The 21692-nt window shown below is 45.4% G+C and overlaps 2 protein-coding genes and 1 pseudogene across 2 annotated transcripts; all 3 read right to left on the bottom strand.

Moving 5' to 3' along the window:
• Window positions 1-3599: 3599 nt before the first annotated feature.
• Window positions 3600-8069, bottom strand: LOC138785173 (zona pellucida sperm-binding protein 3-like). The gene is made up of 8 exons (XM_069960799.1): window positions 7752-8069; window positions 7409-7527; window positions 6433-6536; window positions 6178-6355; window positions 5618-5738; window positions 4926-5017; window positions 4680-4813; window positions 3600-3841 (listed from the first exon to the last, which is right to left on the bottom strand). The coding sequence occupies exons 1-8, from the start codon at window positions 7902-7904 to the stop codon at window positions 3600-3602; spliced, it is 1143 nt and encodes a 380-aa protein (XP_069816900.1). The 5' UTR covers window positions 7905-8069.
• Window positions 8070-11895: 3826 nt separating this feature from the next.
• Window positions 11896-15511, bottom strand: LOC138766855 (zona pellucida sperm-binding protein 3-like; annotated as a pseudogene).
• Window positions 15512-18574: 3063 nt separating this feature from the next.
• Window positions 18575-21692, bottom strand: LOC138785169 (zona pellucida sperm-binding protein 3-like). The gene is made up of 8 exons (XM_069960786.1): window positions 21483-21692; window positions 21145-21263; window positions 20341-20444; window positions 20088-20265; window positions 19897-20017; window positions 19239-19330; window positions 19026-19159; window positions 18575-18831 (listed from the first exon to the last, which is right to left on the bottom strand). The coding sequence occupies exons 1-8, from the start codon at window positions 21633-21635 to the stop codon at window positions 18575-18577; spliced, it is 1158 nt and encodes a 385-aa protein (XP_069816887.1). The 5' UTR covers window positions 21636-21692.

Raw genomic sequence — 21692 nt, 5'->3', positions numbered from 1 at the left:
TGCAGCTCCCACTACAGCGGGCTCGTCCACTACAGCTACCAGCGCTGCTGCTCCCACCGCTGTGGCTAAAGCCGCTACTTCCACCACTACAGTCACCTATCATGTGGCCCCTATCATCTCTCCTATCACCACAGTGACGCCCAGCATTGTGGTTACCACTGCATCTAGTGAAGCTTCTGCTCCAGCACCCTCACATTATTACTATCCGTGGGAGAAGAAGAAGAAGTCGTCTGCTGGGGGCCCTCCTGCCTCCTCACAATAAGTCCGCTACAGAGACTTGACACCCTGAGTTTATCCACAGTTTTCACTGTTATATTCATTTCCTGTGTGACTATTATGTTTCAAGTGTGGAAGAGTTCATCTGCAACGTTTAAGATTTGTACCTGGTTTTCCTAAACAAGTTTCCTTGCTTATTGTCCAGCCATGTGCTGAAGAGACACTCTAGTTGTTATGTTGTTCTTCAGTGCCTGTCCCAGAGCCTTAACAGGGATGATAGTCTATATTGCCAAAAGAGACTCTACCAAAACAGAGACACTCATTCAGTTATTCCAAAAACACTTTCCAAAGAGTATGTGATTATAAAGGTTCATTATTGCACTTCAGTAGTCAGAGTATATTTTCGTGTCAAAGTCAGATATTTTTCTCCTCCTCTGAGTAAGAAGCTAGTTTATATGTGTATAGCCTCAGAGAAAGTATATTTTCCAAAGAGTGTATTTCCTAAAGGGTATTCTATTTTTCACATATATTGTATTATTGTGTTATCCACTGGAAAGATTTTTTTTTTTGAGCCAGTGTTCCTCAAGACCTCACAGTGTTCTTGTCTTCTATGTTTCCCTTTCTTGTTTCTCCATTGTTCGTTCATCCCTGTTCTGTCCTAACACACCATAGTTGCTACACATAATGATACTCAACATTCACACTTGTTCACACATATTGCACCTTGGGCACCTTTTCGTGTATATGGTCTATTAAACGATTGCATTGTATAAATGAGTGTTATGTATGTCTGGGGCTCCAATGTATGCTTGCTTTTATTATTTTGTCCTTTTCTCTTCTAGGTGTCCCAAGTCACTTCACACAGACACCCATTACACAGGTCTTCACGTTCTTTTCCAGTAGGGTAACGTATTTTATTGAAAACCTACTGTCCAAACTGTCTGGAATTTGAGGGTCACCCGACAGCAGTTAAGTAGTCCTGGCTCACATGTCAGATGGTCCACGCGCTACCTGTAACCAGAGTACGTTAGGCACCCCTAGGTGAAGTCCTGCCACTAGGGTTTTCCTTTCTCTTCATATTTTCTCTTGTCACCTGCGCCTTGAGCGTGGGACACACACACCTACATACTTACATTCCTTTCTCTTGTTTAGTCGTCCTGTCCATCTGTGTTTCAATTATCGAGATGCTACCTCAACTTCAGATTAGCCGAGGTCGGCTCATTCTTAGTGGGGAGGTATGCAGTGTCCCAGAACAGAGTTTCTCTTATTATTTCTCAAAAGTGTATGTCTATATCTGGGTCAGTCAGTATTTTATTATCTCTGTTCTGGAAAGTTATGGTCCACTGCAAACTACTTTTTATGTCACCCCTCTCAGTATTCAGGTCTGTTGTTTCACCTATTTCTTGTATACATTCAGTTCTATGTGCCTAATGGTGTGATGATGCAATGGCTTGGTGTCACGTCACTGTTCCCTGCTTCCATGGTAACCCCAATGGCCATCGAGCTTTGGCTGGGAATACCATGTGACTTCTCTGCCTCAGTCCTGTCTTCCACCTTCAGGGGGACCGGTTATGTGTGTGTCCTCTCTCCACTGTTGAGAGAAAGACGTGTGCTCTGCTGCAGCATTACCAGAAGTGTTCCTGGCTATGTCCTTATTCTCAAGATCCTTATCTATACTAAAGATCTGGGTGATATCTTCAGTCGTTCCTCTCATCTTCTCTAATCATCAACAGCAAGTATTCCTCTCATTTTCATTCCGCCCAGCATCTCAACATCAGTATCACTACTACTCCCATCATTCAGTACGCTATCATCAAAGCCTATTGCTGCATCACCCATTACTCTGCTTTATTCAAGTCTACCTTATCCCCGGTTGCATCCGGAGAGACTGTTGCTACAAGTTACGACCGTTATAATACACAACTACCGTTGTTTCTGAACCTTGGCATTGGTGTAATTATTGGTGCCCTGACTAAGGACAACGAAGGATTGCTTGGCCTCCGCTTGGTCAGGTTCCCGGTCTACAGCCAATATCCCTCGTGCAAATACCGTGACTACCATCAGGCAAGTGGCTAACCGGGTCCCTACCCAGTACTACCACCTACTACCCTCAGCGGAGTGGCCCAGTACACTCTGATAGGCAGTGATTCTAGAATAGCCCCTGTAAGCCCCTTCATCATCAACTACAGAGACCTTCCAGCTTCAAGGTGCGTGCAGATTGAGAAATCCATAGACTCGTTCTACGGTCAGGCAAATTCTGACATCCACCCAAAGAATTGACATGTCAATTCTTCGGACAGACAGCAGAATCGACCTGACCATAGAACGAAGTCTATTGCACGGGAGGAGATGCAAGAGACTAAAACAGCAGGTTATTGGCATGGATTCCGTAGTGTGAACCCACCCCTATGCAGTACAGGTACTAACTGGGGAAGTAAACTACAGGACTGCTATACCCAACATTGTTCCCCCCCAAAGTTTCCCCTTCTGTGTTCGAAAAACACAACCCTGTACTAACTGCAAACCCCCACTTACTAAGTTTGTTGCTATTCGTCCCCCCATACTAAATTCTCTTAGCAGTTCCAGCTGCTTTTGGGATGGGACTATGCAGTAGAATATCTTAGATGGAGGGGGCACCTTTTGGCTCCCCCACCATCTTAAAGGGATTATCCAGCGCTACAAAAATATGGCCACTTCTCCCCCCCTCTCGTCTCAGTTCAGGTGGGGTTTGCAATTAAGCTCCATTTACTTCAATGAGGGGGGGGGGGGGAGAAAGTGGGCATGTTTTCGTAGCACTGAATAATCCCTTTAATAGGTCACTAAACCCAAAATGGCAGATATATCCATCAGAGCAAAACAGCCAGGGACCCAGGGATTTGTGGCTCAGGCACCATGAAAGCCATCAATGGTTCTATTAAAAGGAACACTCCTGAAGTTATGTCTAAGAGCCATGAAGACTTGTTTTGGGGGGTCAGAGTAGTAATCTCCAGGTCCTGTTACACCACCATACTCATTTCCCAGGGTCCTATTACATTGGGCATTGTGACCTGTGTAATAGGGCTAGTGAGCAGTCGACTCAAATGATCAGTTGTACAACGTGCGGTGTAGTGGAGGATACAAGGATGTGTTATGGCCAATTGAAGCAAAACCACTCAATGATCTACAATATCCATGTTTATCAAGCAGCTCATGCACCAACTTATTGCCCTTGCTGTAGGAACAGCACTGGTTCCCAACAAACCTTAAAACATTAACTTGAAGTCAATGAAGCCAAGCTAACAGGGAAGACTGATGTGTCCAGGGTGGCTAGAATCCTGCATGCTGTACCTCAATATTAAAACAGAAGAATGACACCTGATTATCTATCCAAAATGTGTTTATTTCTACACAGATTCTTTAGCAGTAAACCTCATCAGAAGACATTTTCCCACCACAGTAAGGGCAACAGCGACAACCACTGTAGTGACAGAGCCGATGGCCACCATCACCCACAGCTGGAGAGGTTCCTGGCCTGCACCCATCCTGGAAGCTTGGGCGGTTCCTGCTTTGGCCCCCTGGTTAGGCTTAGCTCCAGTCACTAGAAGAGGACCCAGTGTGGCCAGGCCGTGTTCCTCCACCTGAGAACCTGGCAGAGGAAGCAGCAGTTACTACCAGATTAAGAAAATTCATAGCACATTCTAGAACAGTCTAGACTTGGTTAAAGAAGGCAGCTAAGATGATAAAAGTCATGGGCATAGAACATATCATGCTGTGGTCAGATTAGTCTATTATGAAACTGCTCAGCCTCTTATTCCAGAATATGTAACAGCTTATTGTTAATGGCAAGACAACCCCAATACAGATATGAAGTTCACTAAAAGCCCCCTCAGCTAATTTAAAAAAAGTTCCCATTTCCAAATAGTGTGTACCAGCCCACCATGGAACGCATCTCTCACCTGGGATGGACCCTACACCAACTGGCCTCTTCTTGGCCAATAAGCCTATATTCCAAGGCCACAGTTAGTGTAGGGTCCATCCTTGGTATGAGGCCTCTCATGTGGGATGGTACACATTACTTGCAAATGGCAGATTTTAGTTTAGTGATTTTCATATCTGTATTTGGTTTGTCCTGCCATTAGGCATGAGCTGTTGGTTTTGTCTGCAATTTCAGCCATAGGAACATGCCCAAGTGTGAATAGTGTTGCAGGAGAGCTAACCAAGTTGGCCTGTAAAACAAATAGGTCATGTCCAACATGCAGCAAAAGCTTTGGCTATCTAGGCAGGATGGGAGTTGTACTTTTGCAATAGCTGATAGTAACAGACTGGGTATCCATGCAATGGATTAAGCTAATGTGTGGAACACTACAGCCAGGACAAGGTCATGTCCTCTTGGCTTCTGGAGAGTTTTGACATTTTAGAGCTGATGAACATTACCACTGCCTTGAACTATCCAAGGGATCATCTCAGTGACATTAAGATCTTACCAACATCTCTCTTCCCAAGTCCTCTCGGCCTCCCAAAGCTTGAGCCCCATGCTGATCTGGGGCCTGTAGGAGCAGCACAGTTCCCGGTGGCACAGCACTGGCAGATCCCACTAGGGCCTTCTATAGATGACCAGCTAGAAGAGATGGGTGATCATTGACAGTGTTTGAGAACCAAGACTCAACCCTAATCTAAGGTTGTATAGCCATTTGACCAAATATATATTTACCTAGTGGTAGGGATCTTACCTGCTGGATGCCTTGTTGTAGGAGCAGGCCTTGTTCACTGGATCAGGGATCTGGTCGATGGCAGCAGCTCTCAGAGAACAGGTGATATAGATCTAGGAGGATATATACAGTACACAAAATACAATAAGCATTGTCCTTGGAAAAGTTGGTCTAACAAGTCAGTGCAGTGCCACCAGATATAGCAGGACAACACTACTAGAAGCTGCAGAGACTATTCTAGAGTTATGGTGTGGATATATTATATATGCTCCATTAGATCTATACAGAGATCACCTGTGTAAGATAGCCAGAGCAAATATGCAAGTTGTGTTGTCCAGCGATTAGCCAGTCTGTTAGCCATGACACTTACAATGCCAGTTGCTAGGTGGCACCTTAGCTCACTGCTTGAAAGAAAGGCAAGGCCAAGTAAAGTCTACAGCAAGACTTGTGGCCATGGCTACAACTTATATATAACACCCTTAAAGCGGTTTTCCAGGCTTACAGAGGCAGTGTCACAATAGTCCAGAAACCATGCCACCCCGAGTTGGGTCGGGTTTTGCAGCCAAGTTACAATTAGTTAAACAGTAATAGAAAACACAACCTGAAGATGGTTGAAGAGGTGCTAATTTTATGTTCGGACTAAAGCTAAGAAATATTACTAGGTAGAACCTAAATGAGTATGGGTTTCGTCTGACATTATGACATGTCTTTACCAAGGAGGCAGCACTGTCCGTGAACCTGAAGGCATCCACTATGAAGCGTAGAGTGTCTGCTTGAGGTCTTGGAGAAACAAAGACTGAAGAGGAATCTTCTTGCATCCCGTCCATCAAGCACCTGTAGGAAAGAAGAGCTGTAGACAAAAGGTTCCTTGAAGACTTAGGGCCCTGTTCCACCGGGCGATCGTTCAGATTATCGTTAAATCATTTGAATCTAAACGATAATCGTTCGATTGAAATGCAGTTAACGATTAATGGCCGAACAAGAAATCGTTGATCGCTTTATAAGACCTGGACCTATTTTTATCGTTGCTCGTTCGCAAAACATTCGCATTGAAAACATTGTTCGCAATAGATACAAACGCAATAGCGAATTGCAAAGAAAAAACGATCACAATTACGATCATAAGTAACGATTATCGTTCCATGGAAATGAGTGAATGTTTTAAGGTCTCACAATAGCAGTAGTTTTGAGATCGTTAATTGTTAACGATTATGCAAACGATAATCATCCAGTGGAATAGGGCCCTTAGACAGTATTGATGGGAGTAACTCACCCATTGTTAGAGATGATCTCATAGCGAGGAGTGGAGGTCACATCTGGGGTAATGGTGGCCACACAACTGTCCACAAACGGGATCATCGGGGCATGGTTCTGAGTGTCCAGAGAGGCTTCTATGTAGAACATGTCACCAAGCTGGAAGACCAGTGATGGACTGGGAGCACTCCAGTCCACTGGAGAGAAGATACTGGAGGATTAGTATAGGCCGAGAGACTCAGAACCACAACCCTAATACTAGAAAGCTTCTTACCAGTCATGAGACGCAAGGAGAAGGCCAGTCGCTCTTCTGAGGTTGCGGTGCTGCTGAATGGCATCCATGTTGGCTTGATGGCCTTACTGCTCACATTACCATGTCTAGACAAGTAGTTAAGTGAGCTACATTATACTAAATTCATGCATCTGACATCAAATCTACAGAAAGACAGGCTTAAAGTGACTGTACCACCAGGCCCAGGCAGAAGCACAGGAGGCAGGCCGACCCACCCTTTAGAAGGAGGAAACCCTAGCCCCTGTATGATAAGGTTCAATTGATTCTAATGGAGTCACATCATGGAGGGGCTGGGGTTTCTTCCCACTTAGGGCCCTTTTACACAGAAAGATTATCTGCCAAAGACTTGAAGCCAAGGCCAGGACTGGATTTGAACAGTAGAAATCTCAGGTTATCCTGTATGACCTGATTTATAGTCTGTTCCTGGTTTTGGCTTCAAATCTTCAGCAGATGATAATCTGTATAAAAGGGCCAGCCCACCTCCATTGCTTCAGCCTGGGACCGGTGGTACAGTCACTTTAATGCTAGCCCTAGGAAGGCCAGAACTCCCATCTCTTATGAAGGGAGTGCACACATGTCCTTGGATAAGATCTGACTTCTTCTAAATGCAGTTTACAAAGCACATAAGGTTCTACGGAGCCAGAGAGGCGGTAAGACACCACCATCTGCCCTCAGGTTGTGTCTGGTATTACAACTCCACTCCATAGATGTTAGAGACAAGTTGTAATAGACTCAGTCAGGGAACAGGTGTGGTGCTGCTTGAGGGAAGACAGACATTGTAATTTTAGGTAAATCCATTTAAGAAGCACATAAAACTCTTACAGCCAGCCATATTACAGAGGAATGGTCAATGATATAGCACCCATATAGACAACAGAACTCCTCTAGAAACCATGCCCTCGTGAGACACCTTATCCCAGCTCTCCACAAGATCTAGCTATGGAGCATGCCCACTCACCGTGGGTAGTAACAATGGATGGGAACCACAGCAGAGTTGAACCTGGTGATGGGCACATTTCTGGGGGAGCTGGGGGTGTAGCGCAGGTTGACGCTGTAGATCAGCCAGTCTGGAGTCATCTGGAAGAAAGGTCACAGTAAGGTTACACTATAACAAGTGTCCATTTCATATAGTGGGAGTTGTAGTTACTACATAGGGGAAACAGGAGGATAATGGAGAATCAGAAGATTTGGATCATATAGACAAGACATTGTCACGAGCAAGAGTCTCGGAAGCCCAAGCGATCACATAGTAAGATCTACTCTAAAACCACAAGTCTAATAGGATTTCTCTGCTCACTCACCTCTAAGCTGCTCCCACAGTCTTGGAGATCAGCTTCAAACATCACATTGGGGTCAGTAGTCTGAGCTCCAGGGGAGCAGGAACCCAGGGACAGGTCTGAGGGCCTCACCAGCTTACCATTACCATAGAAGTCTCTCTTCACCATCACCACCATCTTGTCCTCACCACACTGAACACGTATAGGGGAGGGTGAGGGTTGTAGTGCAAGCTGTCGGGACTGATACTCTGCTCCATGACTCCTGGAGCCCCATCCGTATACAGGCTGAAGACTTCTCGGAGACCCAACACCAGAGACTGAGTGAGACTGAGACCAGGGGTTTGCTCTAGGAGAGCCCAGTCTAGAGGAAGATTGTCCAAGTCCTCTAGAAGACCCCCATCCAGCCTGGTTACTCCTCCACCAAGTGTCATACTGGCGCCGGGGTCTAACCGAGGAGCTGCTAAAGCCTGGTCCATAGAGCAGAACCACTAAGAGCCAACTCCACCTGATCCACAGCTCCATCCTGACTGCAGGACAAGTCACACAAGGAGAGGATGGAGGAGGCTGAGCTTTATACCCATCACACGGCCATCCTCCACCTGATGCCTTATTACACTCAGCTGGGCCTCCCCACCACCACATCTGATGAGGAGACAGCCATTAGGAGGAGTCATACTAGGAGCAGCCTCCAGTTCTTTGGGTCTATTCACATTAAACATCTAGTAGTGATAGTAAAGTCTCATGTCACTATTGAGCACAGAGGTCGAACTGTTCACCATAGGCTATATCCACGTTTTTCAAGACTCTTCAGGGCTGCATCCAGATTCTGCGTTTGGGTAAGGCTGGGTTCACACTATTGGGGAGATTTATCAAACTAGTGAAAAGTAGAATTGTCTTAGTTGCTCCCGGCAACCAATCAGATTCCACTTTTTTTTCCTCACAGATTCTTTGAGAAATGAAAGGATCTGATTGGTTGCTAGGGGCAACTAAGACAATTCTACTTCACACCAGTTTGATAAATCTCCCCGTTTTTCCTATCCATATATGTTTTATGTAAAAAGCGGATGCAATTGTGTGCCATCCGTTTGGATCCGTTTTTTCTACTGACTTCTATTATTTAAAAAAAAAAAAAAAAAAAACAGATCAAAACATTTTTTTTTTTTAAACGTATGCAAAAATAGCATTGACTATGTTTTTCTGTCCGTTAAAAGTAACCAATTAAAAACGGACACGTTGAACGGATAGGTCATATTGGTCATGTTTACGCATAGCAGCCAATCTCAGTACGGTCTCCATCTTCTTAGAGCCGTTTATATTGGAGTTCAGGCAACAACGGAACTCGATTGGATTTTATTAATATTTTATTACAATATATTGCTGTGACCTCCTGGCCTGGGATGAAAGTCAACCTTTCAGATTAATATGGGTACGGCTCTGTTCACATTGAATTAGAGGCAGAGTCACCTTTAAATTACCAGACAAAAAAAAAATGCACATAGTATTTTTGTGTCTCGGTTATTCTTAGTTAATCATGTTCCCTGGGCTCCTACTGTGGAATCTTGGGGCCCTGTGCTTTGCGGCCAGTTGATTGGGTGAGAGTGTTGTCACTGCTGTGGTGAGGCCATCTTGGAAGTATAGGTGGGGGCATTTAGCGGGGAACCCCCAAGAACATGTTAAAGGGGTTATCAAGTGCTACAAAAACATGGCCACTTTCTCTTGTCTCCAGTTCAGCTGTGGTTTGCAATTAAGCTCCATTCACTTCAATGGAACTGAGCAGCAAAACCCCGCCCAATCTGGAGACAAGAGTGGGGCTGTCTCTGGAAGAAAGTGGCCATGTTTTTGAAGCGCTAGATAACCCCTTTAATCTTACTAGTCAGGACAGACGCATGGCATGCAGCCTAAGGGTACATTCACACATCCACAGAATTCTGTCCATACACGGCCGGTGCTCTGTGAACCGGACCTCGCGGCTCCAAGCATCATTAATACGTTGGGGGCTCCTACTCCGTACTAGTGCAACATTTTAAACCGTTTAGGAGCTCCTGACATAATTAATCGTGATGCTTGGAGCCCCGAGGTCCAGTCAGCAGAACACCGGCCGTGTACGGACAGAATTCTGCAGACATGTAAGTGCCCCCTTGGGGTATGTTCCCACCACAGAACATGCACTAAAATTTCAAACAGAGGCCATGCTTGAAGTTCCTCCTGTCCCATAGATGTCAATTCTTTGGGTGGACGGTGGGTTGAGCTTGAACTTTTGACACGTTTTCCGTAGTGGGAACATACCCTAACTGAGCTCAGTACCCGTTCTGCTCCTGTCACCAGAGTGGCCCCCTCCCATTTTTAATAAATCTGCCAAATTGAGATCTTCATATGGGGTCCCCCCATGGCTTACAACTTTAACATGGCCCCTAATAAACAGCCAAGTGTCTTTATGGCGATGTGAAACCAGCTCTACAGCAAAGTTGGTCTCGACTAGTGACCCATCAATTCTGCCATGCAAAGGGAAGCAGTCTTGCATCAGTCACCTGGTCACCGAGTCGCAGCATTGCCACTTTTTTTTTTGCAGTTTCCTTTAAACTATTGTCAGAAAAGTCCCTCCATTTTTACTCTTTGGTGATATATGACAGATATAAGGGGGGGAAAAAAAAATATATATATTAACCAGAGGGGAGCTAAACGCACAGTGGATTTGCCAACTTGGTGGCCATCATTGTAGTAATGCGAGCCATCGGCATATATTTTCTTGTTACTGACTGTGGGAGCCTGATGAAAATCAAAATGGCAGCTGTGACTGTAAACACGCTTCTATTACTATAACCATTAGTAGGCATATAATATACACCAAAAAAGAAATTGGGTAAAACTGTAAATTGGTCTAGAAAAGCCGACCTTAACATATTCCAGACACTGTTTCTGATGTGATTGTGTGCAGAATAGTCAGCACCGAGCAGGCTGTTCAGCATAAGTACCGTCCATGTTGGATAAAGTCGTGTGGCAGCTAACCAAGAGTAGATCATCCACCATCTCCAATGGCAGACAGCCACAAAAGAAAACGAATTCAAATGCCCTGGTGCATGACTGTCAGGAAGATGAGAAGAACCCCAAAATGTGACTTTACACAGTTACTCAGACGTGATTCAGGTCTAGGCTAACGACTTTCTAAGGAGCTGGAAGAAGGTACTGGTCTAGTGTCAAGACACATTGCTCGTCATTTTGTGGATGTCTATGAGGGCAGCTGTATGGTGACGGATAGCTGACCCCCACCAAGTTTCACACAAAGTAGCGTTGGACCTACAAGAAAACAGTCCTGAGAGGTTATTATTATAGGTGTCTGTCTAAAACAGATATTAAGACTTACTACACCATGTAGCACCCCTATTGTTCTTCAGGTTTTTCTCAAATCTCCAATGACAGAACACATCCATAGGGCTACATAGTGATTGGAGTTGTGTAGTTACCACCACGTGAGTCGAACAACTCCCATTCACTTGGCTGATCACTTGCAGAACCAGGCACATCAGCTTACAGGCTCCATTGTACACACACACACACACACAACTTTGATGACCATGTTAGTCTTCCATAAGAGTCCTGAGTAGTGACTGGTTCCTAAGCCACCTCCTTCATTGGTGCCCATTGTGACAGAGCCCTAAAGCAACTTTATGCACAGTTATTACCCTACAGCCCACTCCACAGCAGTAGGTATTAATAGGAAGTCTAAATTTGTTTCTTAGTTGCAGAGTCGTGTGGCCATATGGTGTACACTTTGTATAGACATGCAGCGGTGGTAAAGCCTATGACAATCAGATTCTAAGTCCAAGTATGTGGACTACAACCCTTTGAGTGACAAGACCCCACATAGAGCTATCTGTATGGTGTTCAGATCCAGACTCATCCACAACTGCAGAAGTCTAATAGATTGTACCCCACACACACACCTTGTAATTACTGTACGTAGGCCCCCCACTAGCCTACATAAATAGCCGGTCACAGCAGACCAGACATGCAAGTGTGCATGTACCCCAAGCCAAAAATTCATAAGTGGAAAATTGTGCTTAAATATGTACAGTAAGAGCTCTGACACATTCATCCCTATAGAGGACACTTTCTATTCCCCAAACCCATCCCAGTGAACGTTACTTCAAGAGCCATTTACACCAGGATATATCAAAACGTATTTATTTCTACACAGATTCTTTAGCAGTAATCCTTCTCAGAAGACATTTTCCCACCACAGTAAGACCAACAGCGACAACCACAGTAGTGACAGATCCGATGGCCACCAGCACCCACAGCTGGAGAGGTTCCTGGCCTGCACCCATCCTGGAAGCTTGGGCGGTTCCTGCTCTGGACCCCTGGTTAGGCTTCGCTCCAGTCACTAGAAGAGGACCCAGTGTGGCCAGGCCGTGTTCCTCCACCTGAGAACCTGGCAGAAGAAACAGACCTCCCATTTCAGATACTCTCTAGGTATTGAACACCATGTAAAAATTAAAGAATCCTCTATCCATGCATTGGGATTTTTTTTTTTTTTGGGGGGGGGGGGGGGGGTGAAGAGCTGGAGAATGACAACTGCATTACTCACCAACATCTCTCTTCCCAAGTCCTCTCGGCCTCCCAAGGTACGAGCCCCATGCTGATCTGGGGCCTGTAGGAGCAACACAGTTCCCGGTGGCACAGCACTGGCAGATCCCACTAGAACCTTCCACAGGTGTCCAGCTAGAAGAGATTCAGACAATTCTTAAGTGACCACCACCACTATGTAGTTTCTCATTCAGCCAGTCATACAGGTTCCTACCTGCTGGATGCCTTGTTGTAGGAGCAGGCCTTGTTCACTGGATCAGGTCGATGGCAGCAGCTCTCAGGGAACAGGTGATGATGACACACACACACGCACACGCACACGCACACGCACACGCACACGCACACGCACACGCACACGCACACGCACACACGCAAATATGCAAGTTGTGTTGTCCACTGATAAGCAGTGAGCTAAGGTGCCACCTTGCAACTGGCATTGTAAAATAAGGCAAGGCCAAGTAGAGTCTACAGCAAGACTTGTGGCCATGGCTAGAACTTTTATACAAAACCCTTAAAGCTGTTTTCCAGGCTTACAGAGGCAGTGTCACAATATTCCAGAAACCACTCCACCCCGAATTGGATCGGGTTTTGCAGCCAAGTTACAATAAGTTGAACTATAATAGAAAACACAACCTGAAGATGGTTAAAGAGGGTGTTGCTAATTTTATGTTCGGTCTAAAGCTAAGAAATATTACTAGGTAGAACCTAAATGAGTATGGGTTTCGTCTGACATTATGACATGTCCTTACCAAGGAGGCAGCACTGTCCGTGAACCTGAAGGCATCCACCATGAAGCGAAGAGTGTCTGCTTGAGGTCTTGGAGAAACAAAGACTGAAGAGGAGTCTTCTTGCATCCCGTCCATCAAGCACCTGTAGGAGAGAGGAGCTGTAGACAATAGGTTCCTTGAAGACGTGGACAGTATTGATGGGAGTAACTCACCCATTGTTAGAGATGATCTCATAGCAAGGAGTGGAGGTCACATCTGGGGTAATGGTGGCCACACAACTGTCCACAAACAGGATCATCGGGGCATGGTTCTGAGTGTCCAGAGAGGCTTCTATGTAGAACATGTCACCAAGCTGGAAGACCAGTGATGGACTGGGAGCACTCCAGTCCGCTGGAGAGAAGATACTGGAGGATTAGTATAGGCCAGGAGACAGAACCACCAGCCTAGTACTAGAAAGCTTCTTACCAGTCATGAGACGCAAGGAGAAGGCCAGCCGCTCTTCTGAGGTCACTGTGCTGCTGAATGGGATCCATGTTGGCTTGATGGCCTTACTGCTCACATTACCATGTCTATAGAAAAAGTTACTAGTGAGCTACATTATACTAAATTCATGCATCTGACATCAAATGTGCAGAGAGACAGGCTTAAAAGGACTGTACCACCAGGCCCAGTCTAAAGCACTGGAGGCGGGCTGACCCACCCTTAGTGGAAGGAAACCCTAGCCCCTGTATGATAGGGTTCAATTGATTCTAATGGAGTCACGTCATGGAGGGGCTGGAATTTCTTCCCACTAAGCGTGGGTCGGCCCGCCTCCATTGCTTCAGCCTGGGACTGGTGGTACAGTCACTTTAATGCTAGCCCTAGGAAGGCCAGAACTCCATCTCTTATGAAGGGAGTGCACACATGTCCTTGGATAAGATCTGACTTCTAAATGCAGTTTACAAAGCAGATAAGGTTCTAAAGGAGCCAAAGAGGCGGTAAGACACCACCATCTGCTTTCAGGTTGTGTCTGGTATTACAACTCCACTCCATAGAGCCAAGTTATAATACCAGACTCAGTCAGGGAACAGGTGTGGTGCTGTTTAAGGGAAGAGACATTGTAGTCTTAGGTAAATCCATTTTACCCTTACAGCTAGCCATATTATAGAGCAATTGTCATTGATATAGCACCCATATAGACAACAGAACAGAACTCCTCTAGAAACCATGCCCTTGTGAGACACCTTATCCCAGCTCTCCACAAGATCTAGCTATGGAGCATGCCCACTCACCGTGGGTAGTAACAATGGATGGGAACCACAGCAGAGTTGAACCTGGTGATGGGCACATTTCTGGGGGAGCTGGGGGTGTAGCGCAGGTTGACGCTGTAGATCAGCCAGTCTGGAGTCATCTGGAAGAAAGGTCACACAATAACAATAACAAGTGTCCATTTCATATAGTGGGAGTTGTAGTTACTACATAGTGGAAACAGGAGGATAATGGAGAATCAGAACATTTGGATCATATAGACAAGACATTGTCATGAGCAAGAGTCTCGGAAGCCCAAGCGATCACATAGTAAGATCTACTCTAAAACCACAAGTCTAATAGGATTTCTCTGTTCACTCACCTCTAAGCTGCTCCCACAGTCTTGGAGATCAGCTTCAAACATCACATTGGGGTCAGTAGTCTGAGCTCCAGGGGGGCAGGAACCCAGGGACAGGTCTGAGGGCCTCACCAGCTTACCATTACCATAGAAGTCTCTCTTCACCATCACCACCATCTTGTCCTCACCACACTGCACACTGATAGGGGAGGATGAGGGTTGTAGTGCAAGCTGTCGGGACTGATAGTCTGCTCCATGACTCCTGGAGCCCCATCCGTATACAGGCTGAAGACTTCTCGGAGACCCAACACCAGAGACTGAGTGAGACTGAGACCAAGGGTTTGCTCTAGGAGAGCCCAGTCTGGAGGAAGATTGTCCAAGTCCTCTAGAAGATCCCCATCCAGCCTGGTTACTCCTCCACCAAGTGTCATACTGGCGCCGGGGTCTAACCGAGGAGCTGCTAAAGCCTGGTCCATAGAGCAGAACCACTAAGAGCCAACTCCACCTGATCCACAGCTCCATCCTGACTGCAGGACAAGTCACACAAGGAGAGGATGGAGGAGGCTGAGCTTTATACCCATCACACGGCCATCCTCCACCTGATGCCTTATTACACTCAGCTGCCCCCCCCCACCACCACCACATCTGATGAGGAGACAGCCATGAGGAGGAGTCATACTAGGAGCTGCTTCCAGTTCTTTGGGTCTATTCACATTAAACATCTAGTAGTTATAGTAAAGTCTCATGTCACTATTGAGCACAGAGGTCGAACTGTACACCAAAGGCTATATCCACGTTTTTTAGGACTCTTCAGGGCTGCATCCATATTCTGCGTTTGGGTAAGGCTGGGTTCACACTATTGGGGAGATTTATCAAACTGGTGTTAAGTAGTAGTGCCCCTAGCAACCAATCAAATTCCACCTTTCATTTATCAAAGAATCTGTGAGGAAAAGTAAGGTGGAATCTGATTGGTTGCTAGGGGCAACTAAGACAATTCTACTTTACACCAGTTTGATAAATCTCCCCCTGTTTTTCCTATCTATATACGTTTTATGTAAAATGCGGATGCAATTGTGTGCCATCCGTTTGGATCCGTTTTTTCTATTGACTTCTATTATTAAAAAAAAACAAAAACAAAAAAAACAGATCGAAACATCTTTTTTTATTAACATATGCAAAAATAGCATTGACTATGTTTTTCTGTCCGTTAAAAGTAACTAATTAAAAATGGACGGATAGGAACGGAACGCATAGGAAAAACGTAGTGTGAACCCGGCCTCACGATGCTGAACCCGAACAGTTCAGCCTCTCCGCTCACTACCAGTCACTATATACACGGTATTGGTCATGTTTGCGCATAGCAGCCAATCTCAGTACGGTCTCCATCTTCTCAGAGCCGTCCATAATGGAGTTCAGGCAACAACGGAACTCGATTGGATTTTATTAATATTTTATTACAATATATTGCTGTGACCTCCTGGCCTGGGATGAAAGTCAACCTTTCAGATTAATATGGGTACGGCTCTGTTCACATTGAATTAGAGGCAGAGTCACCTTTAAATTACCAGACAAAAAAAAAATGCACATAGTATTTTTGTGTCTCGGTTATTCTTAGTTAATCACGTTCCCCTGGGCTCCTACTGTGGAATCTTGGGGTCCTGTGCTTTGTGGCCAGCTGATCGGGTGAGTGTGTTGTCACTGCTGTGGTGAGGCCATCTTGGAAGTATAGGTGGGGGCATTTAGCAGGGAACCCCCAAGACACCACAGGAGGACCCCAGGAGAATGATTAAGTAAGAACAGCATGTGTTATTTTCTATGTAGCCCCCCAGCACTATTGCAAAAAAATTCAAATGGCCTTTACACCTTTAAGACAGGTATCGAACATGTTAAAGGGGTTATCCAGTGCTACAAAAACATGGCCACTTTCTCTTGTCTCCAGTTCAGCTGTGGTTTGCAATTAAGCTCCATTCACTTCAATGGAACTGAGCAGCAAAACCCTGCCCAATCTGGAGACAAGAGTGGGGCTGTCTCTGGAAGAAAGTGGCCATGTTTTTGAAGCGCTAGATAACCCCTTTAATCTTACTAGTCAGGACAGACGCATGGCATGCAGCCTAAGCAAAAATTAAGTTAATTTGTTTTCCCTGAGACCCATTGGCATCACAACAGATGGGGTTAACTCGCCCCTGCGAGCCCATGGGACGAAGGAATATTTAATGAACATAATTAGCCTAAGCTTTTAATCCCCTCCTACGGAAGTATAAGTAGGCCCCGCCTCCCCAGTATCATCAGTCTAATGACAAGAACACCAAAAAAAGGGAGGGAGCCTTGTGATGCCAATGGGTCTCAGGGAAAACAAATTAACTTAATTTTTGCTTCCCTATCGTCCCATTGGCATCACAACAGATGGGGAACTAGCAAGATATCCCCAGGGTGGATTACTCCAGAGCAGCGGCACTGAGCACAGATCTGGCGAAGGCTGTTCTGGCTTCAAATTTTGTATTCAACCTATAACGAAGTAAAAAAGACTGATGATACTGAATACACATATATACAGGCCTTTGAATTAGAAGCATTAACATATAAAAGTATAGAGTTCCTGATAGGGTTAATTTTGAAGGAGTGATGAACTGTGTCTCACAATTTCTAATCAAGCTTTCAAGGACATTTTCAGAAGAAGCCAGACGTTTGTTACATTTGGGCCCTGGGAATTATCCTTTATTATCAGCGCAAAGAATGTTTTGATTTAACTTTCTCACACGTTATACCACCCTGACTGTGCCGAACAGGAAGCTAATGACCATTTATGGACTGACCTATCAGAGTGTGACATGTGTCTTGTGACTTGGAACCCCACCTGTATTGAATTTTTACATACTTTATATGAATACACTACAATATGTGTAGTACCGCCCCATTTTCTGACTATAAAATGTGATTACCATAATAAAACTTGGGGCCATTTTATCCAGGCTTATAATCGCGATACATTGTCTTATCTGTGTCCGTGATTTATTATCTGTGTCCGTGATTTATAAGTGACGAGTGGTAATACTGCAGGTTACAACTCTAGATATATTTAAAAACCATCCTTTATCCTGGGTTTTTGACTTTTTCTCCATAGAGAGGGGTCAACATCTAAATTTAACCTTAAGGTCTAGGCTAACGACTTTCTAAGGAGCCGGAGGAAGGTACTAGTCTAGTGCCAAGACACATTGCTCGTCATATTGTGGATGTCTGTGAGGGCAGCTGTATGGTGACGGATAGCTGACCCCCGCCAAGTTTACAGTTCACACAAAGTAGAGTTGGACCTACAAGAAAACAGTCCTGAGAGGTTAGTATTGTAGGTGTCTGTCGAAAACAGATATTAAGACTTATTACACCATGTAGCACCCCTATTCTTCAGGTTTGTCTCCAATGACAGAACACACGTGAGTCGAACAACTCCCATTCACTTGGCTGATCACTTGCAGAACCAGGCACATCTGTTAACTTACGGGCTCCATTGTACACACACACACACAACTTTGATGACCATGTTAGTCTTCCCTAAGAGTCCATAAGAGTCCTGAGTAGTGACTGGTTCCTAAGCCACCTCCTTCATTGGTGCCCATTGTGACATAGCCCTAAAGCAACTTTTTGGACAGTTATCACCCTACAGCCCTCATCCACAACTGCAGAAGTCTAGTAGAGTTGTACACAGCCCCCACCCACCACCTTGTACATAGGCCCCCTCACTAGCCTACATAAATAGCCGTCACAGCAGACCAGACATGCAAGTGTGCATGTACCCCAAGCCAAAAATTCATAAGTGGAAAATTGTGCTTAAATATGTACAGTAAGAGCTCTGACACATTCATCCCTATCGAGGGCTCTTCTATTCCCCAAACCCATCCAAGTGAACGTTACTTCAAGAGCCATTTACTTCCAAGAGCCATTTACACAAGGATATATCAAAATGTGTTTATTTCTACAGATTCTTTAACAGTAAACCTTCTCAGAAGACATTTTCCCATCACAGTAAGAGCAACAGCGACAACCACTGTAGTGACAGATCCGATGGCCACCATCACCCACAGCTGGAGAGGTTCCTGGCCTGCACCCATCCTGGAAGCTTGGGCGGTTCCTGCTCTGGACCCCTGGTTAGGCTTAGCTCCAGTCACTAGAAGAGGACCCAGTGTGGCAAGGCCGTGCTCCTTTACCTGAGAACCTGGCAAAAGAAACAGATGTCAGATTAAAAAACTAAAATTTGTTACAAAACCAAGACTCATCATGACCTCCCATTTCAGATACTCTATAGGTATTAAAACACAATGTAAAAATTAACCCTAAAGAACCCTCTATCCATGCATTGGGATTTTTTTTTTGGGGGGTGGGCTGGAGAATGACAACTGCATTACTCACCAACATCTCTCTTCCCAAGTCCTCTCGGCCTCCCAAGGTATGAGCCCCATGCTGACCTGGGGCCTGTAGGAGAAGCACAGTTCCCGGTGGCACAGCACTGGCAGATCCCACTAGGGCCTTCTACAGGTGACCAGCTAGAAGAGATTCAGACAATTCTTGAGTGACCACCACCATTATGTAGTTGTTCATTCAGCCAGTCATACAGGTTCCTACCTGCTGGATGCCTTGTTGTAGGAGCAGGCCTTGTTCACTGGATCAGGGATCTGGTCGATGGCAGCAGCTCTCAGGGAACAGGTGATATAGATCTAGGAGAGATATATATATACACAGTACACATACAATAAGCATTGTCCTTTGAAAAGTTGTCTAAGACAAGACAATGCAGTGCCACCAGATATAGCAGGACAACACTACTAGAAGCTGCAGAGACTATTCTAGAGTCGTTATAGTGTGGATATATTATATATGCTCTATTAGAACTATACAGAGATCACCTGTGTAAGATAGCCAGAGCAAATATGCAAGTTGTGTTGTCCACTGATAAGCAGTGAGCTAAGGTGCCACCTTGCAACTGGCATTGTAAAACAAAGGCAAAGGCCAAGTAGAGTCTACAGCAAGACTTTTATATAACACCCTTAAAGCGGTTTTCCAGGCTTACAGAGGCAGTGTCACAATATTCCAGAAACCATGCCACCCCAAGTTGGGTCGGGTTTTGCAGCAAAGTTACAATAAGTTGAGCTATAATAGAAAACAACCTGAAGATGGTTGAAGAGGGTGTTGCTAATTTTATGTTCGGTCTAAAGCTAAGAAATATTACTAGGTAGAACCTAAATAAGTATGGGTTTCGTCTGACAGTATGACATGTCCTTACCAAGGAGGCAGCACTGTCCATGAACCTGAAGGCATCCACTATGAAGCGAAGAGTGTCTGCTTGAGGTCTTGGAGAAACAAAGACTGAAGAGGAGTCTTCTTGCATCCCGTCCATCAAGCACCTAGAGGACAGATGAGCTGTAGACAATACATTCCTTGAAGGCTTGGACTATATCGATGGGAGTAACTCACCCATTGTTAGAGATGATCTCATAGCGAGGAGTAGAGGTCACATCTGGGGTAATGGTGGCCACACAACTGTCCACAAACAGGATCATCGGGGCATGGTTCTGAGTGTCCAGTGAGGCTTCTATGTAGAACATGTCACCAAGCTGGAAGACCAGTGATGGACTGGGAGCGCTCCAGTCCGCTGGAGAGAAGATACTGGAGGATTAGTATAGGCCAGGAGACAGAACCACCAGCCTAGTACTAGAAAGCTTCTTACCAGTCATGAGACGCAAGGAGAAGGCCAGCCGCTCTTCTGAGGTCACTGTGCTGCTGAATGGGATCCATGTTGGCTTGATGGCCTTACTGCTCACATTACCATGTCTATAGAAAAAGTTACTAGTGAGCTACATTATACTAAATTCATGCATCTGACATCAAATGTGCAGAAAGACAGGCTTAAAAGGACTACCACCAGGCCCAGTCTAAAGCACTGGAGGCGGGCTGACCCACCCTTAGTGGAAGGAAACCCTAGCCCCTGTATGATAGGGTTCAATTGATTCTAATGGAGTCACGTCATGGAGGGGCTGGAATTTCTTCCCACTAAGCGTGGGTCGGCCCGCCTCCATTGCTTCAGCCTGGGACTGGTGGTACAGTCACTTTAATGCTAGCCCTAGGAAGGCCAGAACTCCATCTCTTATGAAGGGAGTGCACACATGTCCTTGGATAAGATCTGACTTCTAAATGCAGTTTACAAAGCAGATAAGGTTCTAAAGGAGCCAAAGAGGCGGTAAGACACCACCATCTGCTTTCAGGTTGTGTCTGGTATTACAACTCCACTCCATAGAGCCAAGTTATAATACCAGACTCAGTCAGGGAACAGGTGTGGTGCTGTTTAAGGGAAGAGACATTGTAGTCTTAGGTAAATCCATTTTACCCTTACAGCTAGCCATATTATAGAGCAATTGTCATTGATATAGCACCCATATAGACAACAGAACAGAACTCCTCTAGAAACCATGCCCTTGTGAGACACCTTATCCCAGCTCTCCACAAGATCTAGCTATGGAGCATGCCCACTCACCGTGGGTAGTAACAATGGATGGGAACCACAGCAGAGTTGAACCTGGTGATGGGCACATTTCTGGGGGAGCTGGGGGTGTAGTGCAGGTTGACGCTGTAGATCAGCCAGTCTGGAGTCATCTGGAAGAAAGGTCACACAATAACAATAACAAGTGTCCATTTCATATAGTGTGAGTTGTAGTTACTACATAGTGGAAACAGGAGGATAATGGAGAATCAGAACATTTGGATCATATAGACAAGACATTGTCATGAGCAAGAGTCTCGGAAGCCCAAGCGATCACATAGTAAGATCTAATCTAAAACCACAAGTCTAGTAGGATTTCTCTACTCACTCACCTCTAAGCTGCTCCCACAGTCTTGGAGATCAGCTTCAAACATCACATTGGGGTCAGTAGTCTGAGCTCCAGGGGGGCAGGAACCCAGGGACAGGTCTGAGGGCCTCACCAGCTTACCATTACCATAGAAGTCTCTCTTCACCATCACCACCATCTTGTCCTCACCACACTGCACACTGATAGGGGAGGATGAGGGTTGTAGTGCAAGCTG

The sequence above is a fragment of the Dendropsophus ebraccatus genome, chromosome 1 (genome assembly GCF_027789765.1).
Source record: "Dendropsophus ebraccatus isolate aDenEbr1 chromosome 1, aDenEbr1.pat, whole genome shotgun sequence".
Taxonomy (NCBI): Eukaryota; Metazoa; Chordata; class Amphibia; order Anura; family Hylidae; genus Dendropsophus; species Dendropsophus ebraccatus.
The sequence above is the reverse complement of the archived record's forward strand: the minus strand, read 5'-3'. Positions and strand labels throughout refer to the sequence as shown.